Source organism: Eleutherodactylus coqui, chromosome 3 (assembly GCF_035609145.1).
Source record: "Eleutherodactylus coqui strain aEleCoq1 chromosome 3, aEleCoq1.hap1, whole genome shotgun sequence".
NCBI classification, from domain to species: domain Eukaryota; kingdom Metazoa; phylum Chordata; class Amphibia; order Anura; family Eleutherodactylidae; genus Eleutherodactylus; species Eleutherodactylus coqui.
In genome coordinates this window covers 237620290-237634249 of record NC_089839.1, presented here as the reverse complement: position 1 = coordinate 237634249, position 13960 = coordinate 237620290, and the positions used below count along the sequence as shown (strand labels likewise).

The window sequence follows — 13960 nt, the reverse complement described above, 5'->3', positions numbered from 1 at the left end:
CCACCTAGAAGGGGCCGCTACCCACAACAATCAAAAGGACGTGGGAAAACGACACAATCAGGGTTTTTTTTAGAACAGCCAATATCACAATACTTCCTGCGAGGGAGGAGGGACTATTAAGCCACTATATGGACCCGCAGCTGGGCCCTGGCACACAGACTGCTCTCGACCCTAACAACACGACAATGAGGGCGGCAACACATGTATCCACTGATAAATTACAAGTTATCAATCTATCTGATTATCATCTATCTGGGGAGGAGAGACGAGTGTTGGAGAGGGGGCTGTCCTTCGTCCCCACGACCAAATACGATGCGTTCGTGTGGGCGAAGGACATCTCCCTCTTCACTCGAAAATTAAGATGGCGCAAGTTTTTCACGATCAAAAATCGTGAACGCGCAAAGGAACTAGGGCTGGAGGTCTCGGACCTTCCAGGACATGAGATGCTACAACAGCTTGAAGAAGAAAATGAAAGACCGGTGGGACTCGGGCCATTTACCGATCTGAAGTCCCCAAATACAAAAAAAACCCCAGCTTGTCCATGCCCGGAGCTGGACATTTTTGAACAGCTTGTAATAGAAGACTTGAAAACACTGAAACCTCGTAGAATGCACCCCAATTTATCCCAAACAGAAAGCTCAGCACTACAGAAACTAAAATCTAACAACAAACTGGTAATAAAACCTGCTGATAAGGGGGGAAACGTGGTGATTATGAATCGGGAGAACTATGTGTCAATGTGCCTCGCGCTACTCGAGGACATTGATACATATAAGATATTATCCTCTGATCCGACCACACGGTTCCAGATGGAACTTAATAAACTCCTATTAACTGCGTTTGAGAACAAATGTATTGATCATAAAGAATGGGAGTTTCTTAACCCCAAACATCCTGTCGTGGCCACATTCTACGCCCTCCCAAAAGTGCATAAGGGTACAAATCCTCTCCGTGGGAGACCAATAGTCTCTGAATAAATAATCTCACACAGAATCTGAGTGTCTATGTGGACAAAATTTTAAGACCTTTTGTGACATCATTAAGATCACACGTCCAGGATACCATGGATGTCCTCAGAATAATCGAAGGTATCACGGTGGATTCAGAGACTCTTCTTGCCACCCTCGATGTGGAGTCCCTCTATAGCTCCATCCCACACGAGGGTGGCATTAGAGCAGCCCGGTTTTTTCTAGAGCAAAGGGGATCACACTTCTCCCAACACAACAACTGCGTTCTCGAATTCCTCTCGTTTATTTTGACCCATAATTATTTTTTGTTCAACACTCAGTACTTCCACCAGCTCAGGGGGACCGCGATGGGGACATCTTGTGCCCCATCCTACGCTAACGTCTACCTGGGCTGGTGGGAGGAAAAGTTCATTTATTCCAACCCCGAATGGTCAAATAAGATCCTGTTATGGCTACGTTTTATTGATGATGTCCTGATTCTCTGGAGAGGCACCGAGTTATCCTTCAAGAGTTTTGTGGACACACTAAATATAAATAGCCTTAACCTGAAATTCACGGCAGAAATAAATAAAAACTCGGTGACCTTCTTGGACCTACAGATATCCAAAGAAGAAGACGGGTCGATCGTTTCCACACTTCACCGTAAAACAACTGCTACCAATAGCCTTTTAAAATGGGACAGTCACCACCCGTTTGCTCTAAAAAGGGGTATTCCGAAAGGACAGTTTCTTCGCGTTAGAAGAAACTGCTCCGACAATCAGGACTTCAAACTAAAGAGTGTGGGTCTTAAACAGAGATTCCGAGAAAGGGACTACCCGTGTGACATTATTGAAGAAGCATTTAAACACGCGGAACAGCAACAAAGAAGAGATCTCCTAACTCCACGACATAGAGAGAACACCCAGATCTCTAGAATCATAGGAACTTTTGATACGGGCACATGCGAAGTAAGGAACATATTAAAACATTATTGGGGTATAATTGCAAACGACCCAGACCTTACAGGAATTCTGCCATCCACCCCAATGATAACCTTCCGCAGAGGACACAATATTAGAGACCATCTCGTGAAAAGTCACCTGAACCCCGACACCAATGAGAACTGGCTAAACAGCCGTAAGCCATCAGGAACATTCCCTTGCCACGGCTGCGAAGCTTGTGGGTTCATCTTAAAAAGCAACACATTCAAGAGTGCAAGCACAAATAAAATATATTCCAACCGCGGATTCATCAACTGTCGCACTCGAAATGTCGTGTATATGGCCTCCTGCCCGTGCCCCAGGAACTACGTCGGAAAGACCATACAGGAATTTCGGCGTCGTATCCTGGGGCACGTGGGCAATATCCGACGTGGTGAGTCCACTCCATTAGCAGATCACTTCCGAGATTGTCACCAGAGTGAACCGAATGACCTCAAATTCCAGGGTATAGAGACCCTACGGACAAGTGCAAGACGAGGTGACATTGACAAAAAGCTGTTACAAAAAGAGGCCAACTGGATATTCAGGTTAAATACTGTAAAACCAGAAGGCCTCAACGCGACACTAAGCTTCAATTGCTTTCTATAATTTCTGAGAGGCTTCTCCAACAACTATATAAAGACGATTATCCTCTGATGTGAATGAGGATTCTTCAGAATGATTGTATTAAATCCTTTCTAGGCATTACCCTATAGATATAAATCTAGACATCATGCAATCTCCTCGGCACCTAATTAGCATAATCTGATCTATCTGTGAACACTATTTAATATCTGGGACATCATATGATCTACGTATGACACTCCGATGGAGCGCATAATGACAGAAAAAGGAATAAACTGCAGACTTTATCCAAAGATCTGCTCCATCCAGCACTTTTAACCACAACAATTTTTGCTAGTTTCTATCAAACACTAATGTGGTGTGTTGCCTGGTTGATATGTTAATCTACATAGCGGCAGGATGCTTCTCTTTGCTGGAGCTTTACTACACTTAAATGTTCTGCCAGCATCTAGTGAGGGTAGTTCTGAATGTAAACCACGCCCCCTCCCCGCCTCACTGTCATTCCTGAGCGATACCTTGTCAGACTACATAGGGAAGTTATGTCTGAGACATCTATTCACTAAACGATGTGCTGCACGGCTTACCTTGCGGGCAGCTGGACACTATCATATAAGTAAAGACACATTTTTACCTGCTAGGGACGGATGATGAGGTGAAACAACCAAGATTTGACATAGGAGGTACATCTGAATGATGCTCCACCCGTCCCGATATTCTGACCAATAGGGAGGCACGCTGCGCGATGACGTCATCGCGCAGCGCGTCATGCGTTCCACGGTGGAACGCGGAAGCTCAGGAACGGATGCCCGTTACAGGACATCGTATTGAGGCCTCTGATGATCGGATGGGGTAGACAGAATCATCAAGAAAGGCCTTACAGCACTGCCCCACTATACTATTGCCTTACTGTGTGGAAGTATATAGGCCAGGCAGAATGTGAAGATGGGTGTTCCTAGGGATAACTACTACCGCCCCTTGGAGTCCCAATAGGCTGGATGACATAACTCCTCCCTAAGAGGAGGAGCTATACTCCTTTTTAAACGCTGTCAGTAGCTCTGACACCCCATAGCCGGCCGCTCACCATCAGAGCCGCAGGCGCCACCTCTCCTACTCTGTCCCTGCTTCTTACCCCTGTTCAATCCAGCTAGGATTGATATTAGAGGGGCTCTGTCTTTCTTGGTCTTCATGATAGAACTCTGAATGGGGTATTATCCCCCAAATCTAGCCGAGTTTACTGCCTTTCCTCTGAAGCTAACCTACCTGAGGCACATACTGCTATTTAATCGAGCTTCACCTGTGAAGGCACCTGACCTGGATATAACACAGCTGGGATGTCTACCAGCTGGGTTAAAAGGGCCGGCCAGAGACCATAGAAGAACACTCGCTTTTGTTAATATCGAGTGACAGAGCTATCTCTATTTGGGTGTCGCATCAATCCACATCATTCATTGCAATGCGCTGACCAATGCGAACACCCTAATAGATATTGCAGGAACCCTCCAAGAGGGCACCCCCGGGCATCGCTCTAGTGGCTGATAACTAAGCCTAATAGCGGTCGCCATTTGTTATCTGGAGGCGCTGTTTGAGATAGTCATATACTGACATATATCACAGTGTACGCCAGATCAAGTGAAAGGCCCTCTCTCTTAAATATTCAGAGAGTCCGACAGCGGTACTAATACAAGTGCCGCGCCGGAAGTGACTAGTAAGGAGCGGTAACGGGAAATATCGAGTAGGTTCATCTTAGCAGGACTAAATTATAGCAGGACTATGTCCTGACGCATCAATCCTGTTGCTCTATCATTTCTATGCGACAACTTTAGAAACACGTATCTACGGGCAACCATTACCCGTGCTCCTGAGGAACTGCCCCCTACAAGGGCAGGGAAACGCGTTGAGCGAGCCGTTTTACGTGCTGGTCAGTACCACTGACCTGTAATGAGCCCATATAATTAGCACCCGTATATGCGGCAACTGTGCTATTAATGAGAGGTTATGAAAAATTGTCTTAGCAACATGAATATACATTACAACATTGTGCCCTAAAGAGGTATTACTCCTCGCATCGCATTTATATCCAGGTACGCATATTTTCTGGATTTGGATAATACTGGACCTTTTATCTGGACCTTTATCCTTTTCCATATTCATGAGCGGTATCGATTTCCAAAAATTTGGACCTTTATCCTCTTCCATATTCATGTGCGGTATCGATCTCCAAAAATCTATCTGAGAGATACGTTACCCTACATATTTCTACTAGGGCCTATTTTTTGTTTATATGTTACTTGTCCTTTTCTTTTGTATCGTTAAGAAGTGTTATATGTGAGCCCTCAATTTTAAGATATACTAATAAAAGGCATTTAATTTTAATCTATATCTGTGAAGGGATTATATGAATTTTAATTTAAACCAGGGGCCAGCTGTAGTGGAGCAGGGAATTATAGATGTAGCAACTACTAACATGAAACACGTCATGATAACATACATGCCATATAAGAGAAGCGCTGCTTTGTACTGCATTTAGAAGCATACAAATCCTCTAGTAGTAAAGATATTGGCCAATATTCTATACTTTCAGTCTGAGAAGCTTTAGTCTACTTTTGGGCATGTATATATTTACTTGTGCTCACATGAGAAGTTATGGGTTAAATTTACGAAGTCCAGCATTTCCTGTGCTAGACCTTGTATCACTTCCCCGACGCACAATGCGCTGAATAAATAAATAGGCATACACCTCTTTATGTGTTCAGCACATCACAGCACCTCTGTGCACCTTTGGAGAAATGTACAGCAGGTCTCACATGGCGTACATTTCTGGCATAATTTATGCCAGTTTCTGGTGTAAATTGTACATAAATCTAGCAGTCCGAGCCATGCCCATTCACTACAAGCCCAGCACAGAAAAAAGGTTGCAAACTCTTGTGCAAATACACGTTTGCACAAAGATTTGCAACTTATTTATGCCAGAAACTGGTGTAAATCCTGTCATGAATATATCCCTATGTATTAATTTTAATAACCCCTTCCCGCCCCATGACGTAAGGGTACATCATGGCATGGTGGTACTTCCCGCAAAATGACGTACTCTTACGTCATAGAAATAGCGCATCATGACTGATCTCGCACTATCCCGCAGCAGGAGTCGGCTGTCAGTGATAGCAGGCCCTCTCGCTGCAACAGCGGGGGGGGGGGGGGGGGGGCATCAGAGATGCGCCCCCTGCTGTTAGCCCCTTCCCTGACGCAATCTAAGTCGTAGGCCATGTCATTAAGGGGTTAATAAGCCTAAGTGCAGGTAATGTTTGACTAGTTGTTTAAAGTATTGTGATATTTATCTGGTTGATATTTGTACAGATTATTTGGCAGGTCTGTACACTATTTAACTGGTATTGTAGAAATTATGACTATTTAAATGTATTACCTTCTTTTTGACAACATGAACTCGATTCTGTCTTAAGCCTGGCTCACATTTGAATTCTGTATTAGGGCGCCTACCCACTGGCGTTGCCGATTTTCGTGCGTGAAAAACGCTGCGTTTTCCGCGCGTTTTTCGCGCCTTTTTCGTGCCTTTTTCGTTAATTTCCATTGACATTCATAGGTGCATTAAGAGAAAAATAAGGAGACATATGCAACTGACAGTTCCTATGTGAAAAATTGCAACGGACCGAAAAAAAAACCCCAAATGGACAAGAACACATTCTATACTAATTGCTCTTCATAAAAAACGCAAAACGCAATTTAGCATCGCAGGACAAAAAATCGCCAGTGAGTAGGCGCCCTTATGCACGTAATGTACGTGCATATAATACACGGTACATTGCAGCAATTCATATGCATTAATTTTCACTGTTTCACTGACACTTGAGTATATTCACAGCGTATAATAGGCGCATAAAAAACAATGCAGCATGTTCTATTTTGCAGCTATTGTTCTCTATGGGTATGTATGTATTGTAAACATAAGAAACTTTTTGACAACATGAATTTTAACCTGTCTAATAGGTTTAAATTGCAGAATGGCTACTGCAAATTTGCTAATTTGAAGGTTTCCAGGATGTTATAAGCTCTAGAAATGATAGAATTGATTTGCCATGTTTAAGATACACAACACATCATAGAAAGTGGTTTGCCAAACGTTTCCCGTCAGCTCCATTGCATGGAGTATAGGCTATATCGCATGAGGTCGTAGGTTGTATATACCAGAGATGGAAAGATCTGCTGGAAATCTGCCTATATTTTGGTGTAGGATCACCTGGTACATTGCAAGCGGTACAAATCCACAATAGAATTTGACATGCTGTAGATTTAAAATTCTGCAATTCAGGTCAATTTATATGCCCAAAAATTATGATGTGGTGATTAAATTGTAAATTGTTCATACAATAGTAAAAAAAACACACAAAATGAATTAATAACAGACATACGGACCTTCACAAATTGGTAAGGGTGGGTTCCAGCCATCTTTAGTACAAGTAGTTGTGCTGGATCTTTTCTTTTCTCCACAGCTAAGTGTAACTCTGTCATTCTCTTGGTAAGATGGCTTTAATGACTTCCCTATAAGATTAGCGTCCTCAGGTATTGTACACATAATTACTGCAAAAAAAATGTTTTACAGTATTTTTATGCATCTGTATTGTGTGAAAACTTGCATTTACAAAATGCTAAAATATAATATACTTTATTCAGTCACCAATCCTGGCGTGTATTTAGTGGATACTTGTAGTCCCCATAAAATAATAATTCTAGAGCGCCTCTTCTTATAACTCTGCATTTTGTTGTTCTCTGTTATTCCTCCTAGAAATTTATCACTGAATTAACAACTGGGGAAAGGGACCTTTCACAGGGGACACTTAATGAATGCTATGTAGTGCAGAGAGAAAGCAGAAGTGTTATTTTCGTGATTCAACCCAACAATCATGTGACCGTTGTGTGCCCCATGTACAATAGAGCTACAGGGTCTTAGCATAGATGCCTTAGAGGATATAGATGTAAAAAAAATAGTTATAAAAATAAGTTTAAACAATAAGAATACAATAAAAATATATACATAAAAAAGAAAATGACCCATCGCCAATGCCAACCAAAGGGTAGCTATATGCATCCTGTAATAAAAAACTATGCAAATTATATATCAAAACATCAGAAACAAAATGAGGAACACATTCCTGTATTTAGTTTAGCATAAATTTACAAATTTTAAAAATAAACTATATTCTAACTGAATCTTTTAATTTAGCTTTTTATCCCAAATAAAATTTAAAAAAACAAAAAAAAAAGTTAGTGAAAAAAGATATAATAAATTAGGCCTATCTGTCATGGGGGAGATGAGGGGGGGGGGAACAAAAATAATTTTGTAGCTGCAGAAAAAAAAAGTGCAGTAAAGCCACCACATGGGTAAAATCTCTAAAAAGAGTGTGGTTCATAAGGGGTTAAGGACTTCTCATGGGATTGTTGCTGCAGATTCCTAAGATACAGGAGATATATTTTTAAAAACGCAATACGTTCTGCAGACACATTCTGCAGTTAAAAACGCAAAAAAAATCTGAATTTATTGACGAAATAAACATTTGCACTCCATCCTGAGGACAATTCTGTGAAAGGTCCCTTAGTTTTTTTGTAGTCAAAGAAGTGTCCCTATATAGTCTGACACTGTTAGCGCTGATTGGGAAGTGTCAGTGTGTAGGGATGTACCCCAATTGGTAAGACCCAGATGCTAATTTTTACATTAATTTCTAATATGAATAACAGAAGAATAATACAATGCAGAGCTATAAAAGATGCTTAAGAAATATTACACAGGAGAGGACACAATACTTTATTAGGAAGTTGCATGAAGTGGCAGCAACAATGGTGACTTTAATAAAAATGGATCTTTATTGCTCCATGTTTAACAATACAGGCAACGTTTCGACTGATAGAGTTTTGACTCTATCTCTTGAAACATTGCATGTGCTTTTAAACATGGAGCAATAAAGATCAGTTTTTATTAAATTCACCATAGTTGCTGCCACTTCATGCAACTTTCTGGATGTTAGAGGGGACTGGAGGCCCATGGTCCCTGATGTGGCTCTGCAAGCTTGGATACCTCTGCTAAAGGACTGCATAGTACCTGAGTGCCGCGGGATACATTGAACGGAGAGATTATCACAATACCTTATTAAAGTCAAGTCAGAAGAGCTGGCAGGTCCTCTTTAACCCCTTCCCGCTTCAGGATGTACAGTTACGTCCTACAGCGTTGGGGTATGTATTAAGAGAGATCACAAGGTGACCTCTCTTCATATAGCATGGGCGTCAGCTGTTCATTACAGCTGACAGCCGTGGGTAATAGCTGCAATCAACCACACGGCTGATCGGCATTATTAACCCTTTAAATACTGCTGTCATTTCCCCCACCCTCCGCAATGAGATTGCAGGGAGCCGTGCGGGTGTCATGGCAGTAAGGAGCCTTCTGAAAGGCCCCAGGGCTGCCTTAGCAGACTGCCTATCAAGCTGTCCCTATGGGGCGGCTTGATAGACTGCCTGTCAGATTGCCATATGATGTAATACTGTGGCATTACATCATACTGCAGGAGCAATCAAAGCACAACAAGTTGTGGTCCCCTAAGGGGGCTAAACAAGAAAGTAAAAAAAAAATTATAAAAGTTTAAATCACCCCCCTTTTGCCATATCGATAATAAAATAATCTAAATCATAAAATAAAAATACATATTTGGTATTGCTGCGTCCATAAAAGTCTGATCTATCAAAGTAATGCATTATTTACCCCGCACGGTGAATATCGTCCAAAAAAAAAAAAAAGAAAACAAACGACAGAAATTGACTTTTTTGGTCACCCTGTCTCCCAGAAAAAAAACATCAAACTGTTCTATGTATTCCAAAATGGTACCTACATAAACTACAGGATGTATCGCAAAAATTGATAGAAAAATTAAAAAGTTATTGAGCGCAGAAAATGGCAGAAGAAAATTATTTTAAAAAAAATCAAATGTCTTTAAAAAAAAATTAAAGTAGTATAGCAAAAAATAAATAAAAAATACAAGTTTGGTATCATAGTAATCATACTGACCCATAAAATAAAGTTATCATGTCATTTTTGTTGCAGTTTGTACTCCGTAGAAACAAGACGCACTGAAAGATGGCGGAATGTCATTTTTTTTCATTTTAATTCACTTAGACGTTTTTCAGTACATCATATGGTACATTAAATAATACCATTGAAAAGTACAACTCATCCCATAAAAAACAAGCCCTCAAACAGCTACGTCGATGGATAAATAAAGGAGTTACGATTTTTTTAAAGGGAGGAGGAAAAAACGAAAATGGGGAAAAAAGGGCTGCGTCCTTAGGGGGTTAAAGCCAGCCTGCAGTTTGGGGAAATTCTGTTATGGAACCAGAGGGAAAGGGTGTATAATACCTGCAGTTGTTCATCTCTGCCGTCCCTCTGATCCGCTAGTTCAAGGTTCTGTTATTGGCCATCCAAGATGGCCAGCACAATCTTCAGACTACCTTATTCCCACAGTGTATTGGCAGTATTATACTACAAATGCACATTACGTGTGTTAGGTTGTGCTTCTGGGACCTGTAGTACTATGGGTTTCCAGGAGCACTAGAATTATTGAGCTGGCTGGGTGTGGAGTTCTCCATGCAGCCAATCTCCACTGTCGTAGAATTCCTTTTCGGAATCACGGCTTACTCAATTAGGAATGATCACACCCTTCCAGATTGATTGATTAAGGTATCGGACAGTGCACTGTCTCCCACTGAAATCACTTAGTCTGACCCAAGTTCAAGAAAAAGTAACTTCCTTATTTATTCTTGGCGCGTAACAGCTTTATAAGGCACATCAAACACAGCCCTTTTGGGGCAGGCAAGAATTACATAGACACAATGTGTTGATTGATTATTGGATAAGCGTCTTCCTTCATCCGGTCATCTGGTATTGTCTTTCGAACTTCCTGACAGGTCATGAGGAATGGTTCTGAGGCAAGTGTCATATGGTCATCTTCAGATAGCGGGGAGGTAACCGTTATGCCACCGTCTTCAGTGTAGGCAATTGTAGCTTGAAGTCTTGATAGAAGGTCGGCTCCCAGTAGGTTGAGTGGTGAGGTCTTGTGAACCACAAATCTAGCCAGGATGTTCTGTATGCCGACAGGAAGTGGCTTGCTTAGTGGGTTTTCAGACGGCCTTCCTCCTACTCCTACGGTCAGTATGGTCTTGTCATCCAGCAGGTGCTTGAAGGGGAAGTCGTCAGCACGAATGATGCTCCTGGCTGCACCAGTGTCCAGTAGGAAGGTAATTGGATTCCCTGCAATAGAGAGAGTCATTTGGGCTTGGGGTCCGGTATTATCCACTGCAGGGTTCTGGAAAGAGGCCATACTGGAGACTGGCTTGCCTGTGTCCTATTGGGACGGGCCATGGTAGGATACCGGTGGTGGTGGTGGTGGTAAGTCATCAGAAGATGTTGGTCCAGCCTGTCTTCTGGCCTGATTTGTCTGTCCGTGTTGTCCTGGTGGTGCACGGCAGTCTCTCTTGAAATGCCCTTTTCGGCCACAATTATAACATTTCATGGGTTGATTCCGATTCTGTGAGGTCCCTGTTGCCACCGCTGCCACCATGACAGGGGTAGGTCCGTTCCCTGCTACCCCCTTTGCAACTGGTAGCAGGACGTCGATGGCCAGAATCTTGTATTCTGGTTTTGCTGCCATTAGTCCCTTTCTTACTGGGTCACGTAAACCAGAAACAAAAGCAGCGGAAAGCATCAATTGGTGTGTTCTGATTTGTGATGAGAATCCGAGATCGTCAAAGAGTTGAATGAGGCGACCATAAAACTTGTCCACAGATTCCCCTTCATCTTGGGTCACGTCCTGCAGTGTGATAGCTTGATCCGCCAACCTGTCTTGCGCCCAGGCCTTCACTTGCTTGCAGAATTCCCTTCCGGAAACGTATGTTGTCTCTGGAGTAGCATTCTCACTTGTTGGATCAAGGGATTTCTGGATGACCGGCCAATACGTATCTCCGGCCTTCACCTCCGTCAAGGCCTGTAGATCCTTCCAGGTGGCTGAATAATTACGTTGGTACTGGACCAACTTCCTGAAGAAAGGCATGGGTTGCTTTTCTGGATCTGGTAATCCCGCCTGGAGGGTAGTGGCCTGGCTTGGAGTGAAGCTGACGTATAGGAGCGGGGCGTCTGCCGGTACGAAGGGCATCCTGTGGGGTGCCAGCTGAGGTGTGATCTGTGGTGCCAGTGATTGATGTTCATCTTGTGTGAGGGAGTCTTGCGATCCATAAGGGTCATCTCCTTGTGGAGACATGAAATGGACCTTAGGAGTAGATGTATTGGGGGGTGCAAAGTTAAGTTGTTCTTGTATACTCGTGCGAGCTGCTGGGCTTTTGCGTAAGCTGGGCTTCGTTAGCGAGAATTGTTCTTCTGCTCCCCCTGAAGTCGCCGTCGCTGAGCGATGTTTTGGCCTTGCACCATATTCCTTGTTTGCCAATATGCCGTCCCGGCGGCGCACCATCTTCACAGGGGGGGGTCGGCCTCGGAACTTCTCTCCAGACCTGGTGACTCCTATTTCCCCATCCTCCTCACTTTCTGTCCATTGATCTCCATCTTCCTCCCTGGGTTGCAAGGGAAGGAGTGGGGGTGGATCAAAGCCTCCCTGAGCTCCACCTTCCCTTGTAACAGGTCCTGCGTTCAGCTGCTCCTCTGTAATTGGCTGGTCTGGGAACAGAGGGACAGCTTGTCTTTGTGCTTGCAATGCTTGAGGATCTATCACTGGATATAGTGGAGACATGGCAGGTGTTTTGCATCTCTGAAGTGTAGCAATATGGCTGCCTTCATGGGTGGACAGCTGGGTACTAGGCCTCTGGGGTGTACCAAGATGGCCACCGTATGGAGTGGGTGGCAGTGCCCTAGGCCTCTGAGGTGTCTTAAGATGGCTGCCAGAGGAAGTGGTCATTGAGGAAGTGGCTGTGGAACGCATATTGGAATGCCTAGTGTTTCCTGCGACATCATCACAGGAAACTGCAGTGTTGAAACGCACGGCAGCTCCGGATACAGGAACCGCCTGCTCAGCGTTGAATACAGGAAGTGTGGGCTCATTTACACTTCTGTCTGGGCGCGGGGAGCCACATCCCAGACAGGTCTCTCTCTGCCTGGGGTTTTGCACTCCACAGACTAGGCACATCCAATATGGTAAGTTACCTGAATGCATGGGAGGTGCTGACGGATGTGTAAGAAGTGGGTTCACAGCATTTGTATGATACACATAACGTTTGTATTTCCCCCCCCTCCCTGCTCCGTCTCGCTCCACCCGTCTCTATTTAACGTCTTCGAGACCCGATACCATCCTTCTGCAGCTGTGAGCAAATTTTTATCCTGCAACAAGCCACGCCTATCTTTTAACAAAACTCGCCAGGCTTCCGGCTGAAGTCGCCCATTTGCATCTGCATCCCAGCATGCAATCTTCCGTATCTGCGGCCACTTATTTGAGCAGTGCTTGCCTTCTCTTTCGGCTACTAAATCCCGTGCCAGCCGCCCGTTATTATTGCTTGATTTATTCCCCATTCTTAAGTCCGTATTTTTAGGCGTCTGGCTGGGACCTGTAGTACTAATAGATTCTAAACTAGCACTTCCTCTTTTCTCCCCCTCTGCAGGGCTCCCCCCCCCCCCCCCTCTCTCTCTAGCAGGAGGATATTTTCTATTTCAGCGACACTACACCTAACCTGCTTCCCACGTCCATTAACCTCCGTCGCCCACAATACCCTACAACGAGGAGGTGGAATCCCTACCTATCTCAGGAGGGGGGCATGGGCGTCTCGTGTGTTTTTTCCCGAGAAATCCACACCCCTTACCTGTACGGGGTGGCACTTCGTAAAGCGTCCCCCCGCTCGTTCCTATGGCCGCCTACACTTTCCCTAGGCGAACGGGAGGTTAATTGGCTGATATGACTACGGAGCAGGTGGGATGGAGCGGGTGTATGCCAGCAGCGTGCGTAGTTAGCGCTAACTGTGCCGGCTGGGATAGCGTCGTAGTCCAGACAAGAGACAAGCGGTGCGGTACTATAAATATCCCGTCCTTAGGTCACTGATCCGGAACAGTGATGGTCAAGAATATCTCTAGCTTCTAGCTTCTAGGGGCCTTTTTTGTTGTTTTTTTTTCCTTTTCCCTAAGTGCAATGTTTAATTCAGGAGCTGAGTGTCAGAATGACTTCCTCTTTTCTGCAGCGCTGATCCCCCGCTTACCCCCTTCTTCTGATAACAGACTACAGTTTAACCCTATATCACAGACCCAACTTTAATTCTATGCAATATACAGACAGACTATTTCTATATGAGATGTAAGCAGGATTAACTCTACACGATATATTCTCTTAATTCTATGCAAGGCTTATCTTATGCAATGGATGAGCAGAACCATTCAGATTGTAATTACTTATACTCTACTGT

General features: G+C 43.8%; 1 protein-coding gene across 4 annotated transcripts in view; it reads right to left on the bottom strand.

The window, feature by feature from the left end:
* LOC136621574 (complement factor H-like) overlaps nucleotides 1–13960 on the bottom strand; it is a 1208893-nt gene that overhangs the window by 953825 nt on the left and 241108 nt on the right. For all 4 annotated transcript variants that reach the window (XM_066597131.1, XM_066597134.1, XM_066597132.1 and 1 more), the window contains exon 13: nucleotides 6941–7105. In XM_066597131.1, coding sequence (XP_066453228.1) covers nucleotides 6941–7105 — 165 coding nt within the window. The remainder of the gene's footprint in view (nucleotides 1–6940; nucleotides 7106–13960) is intronic.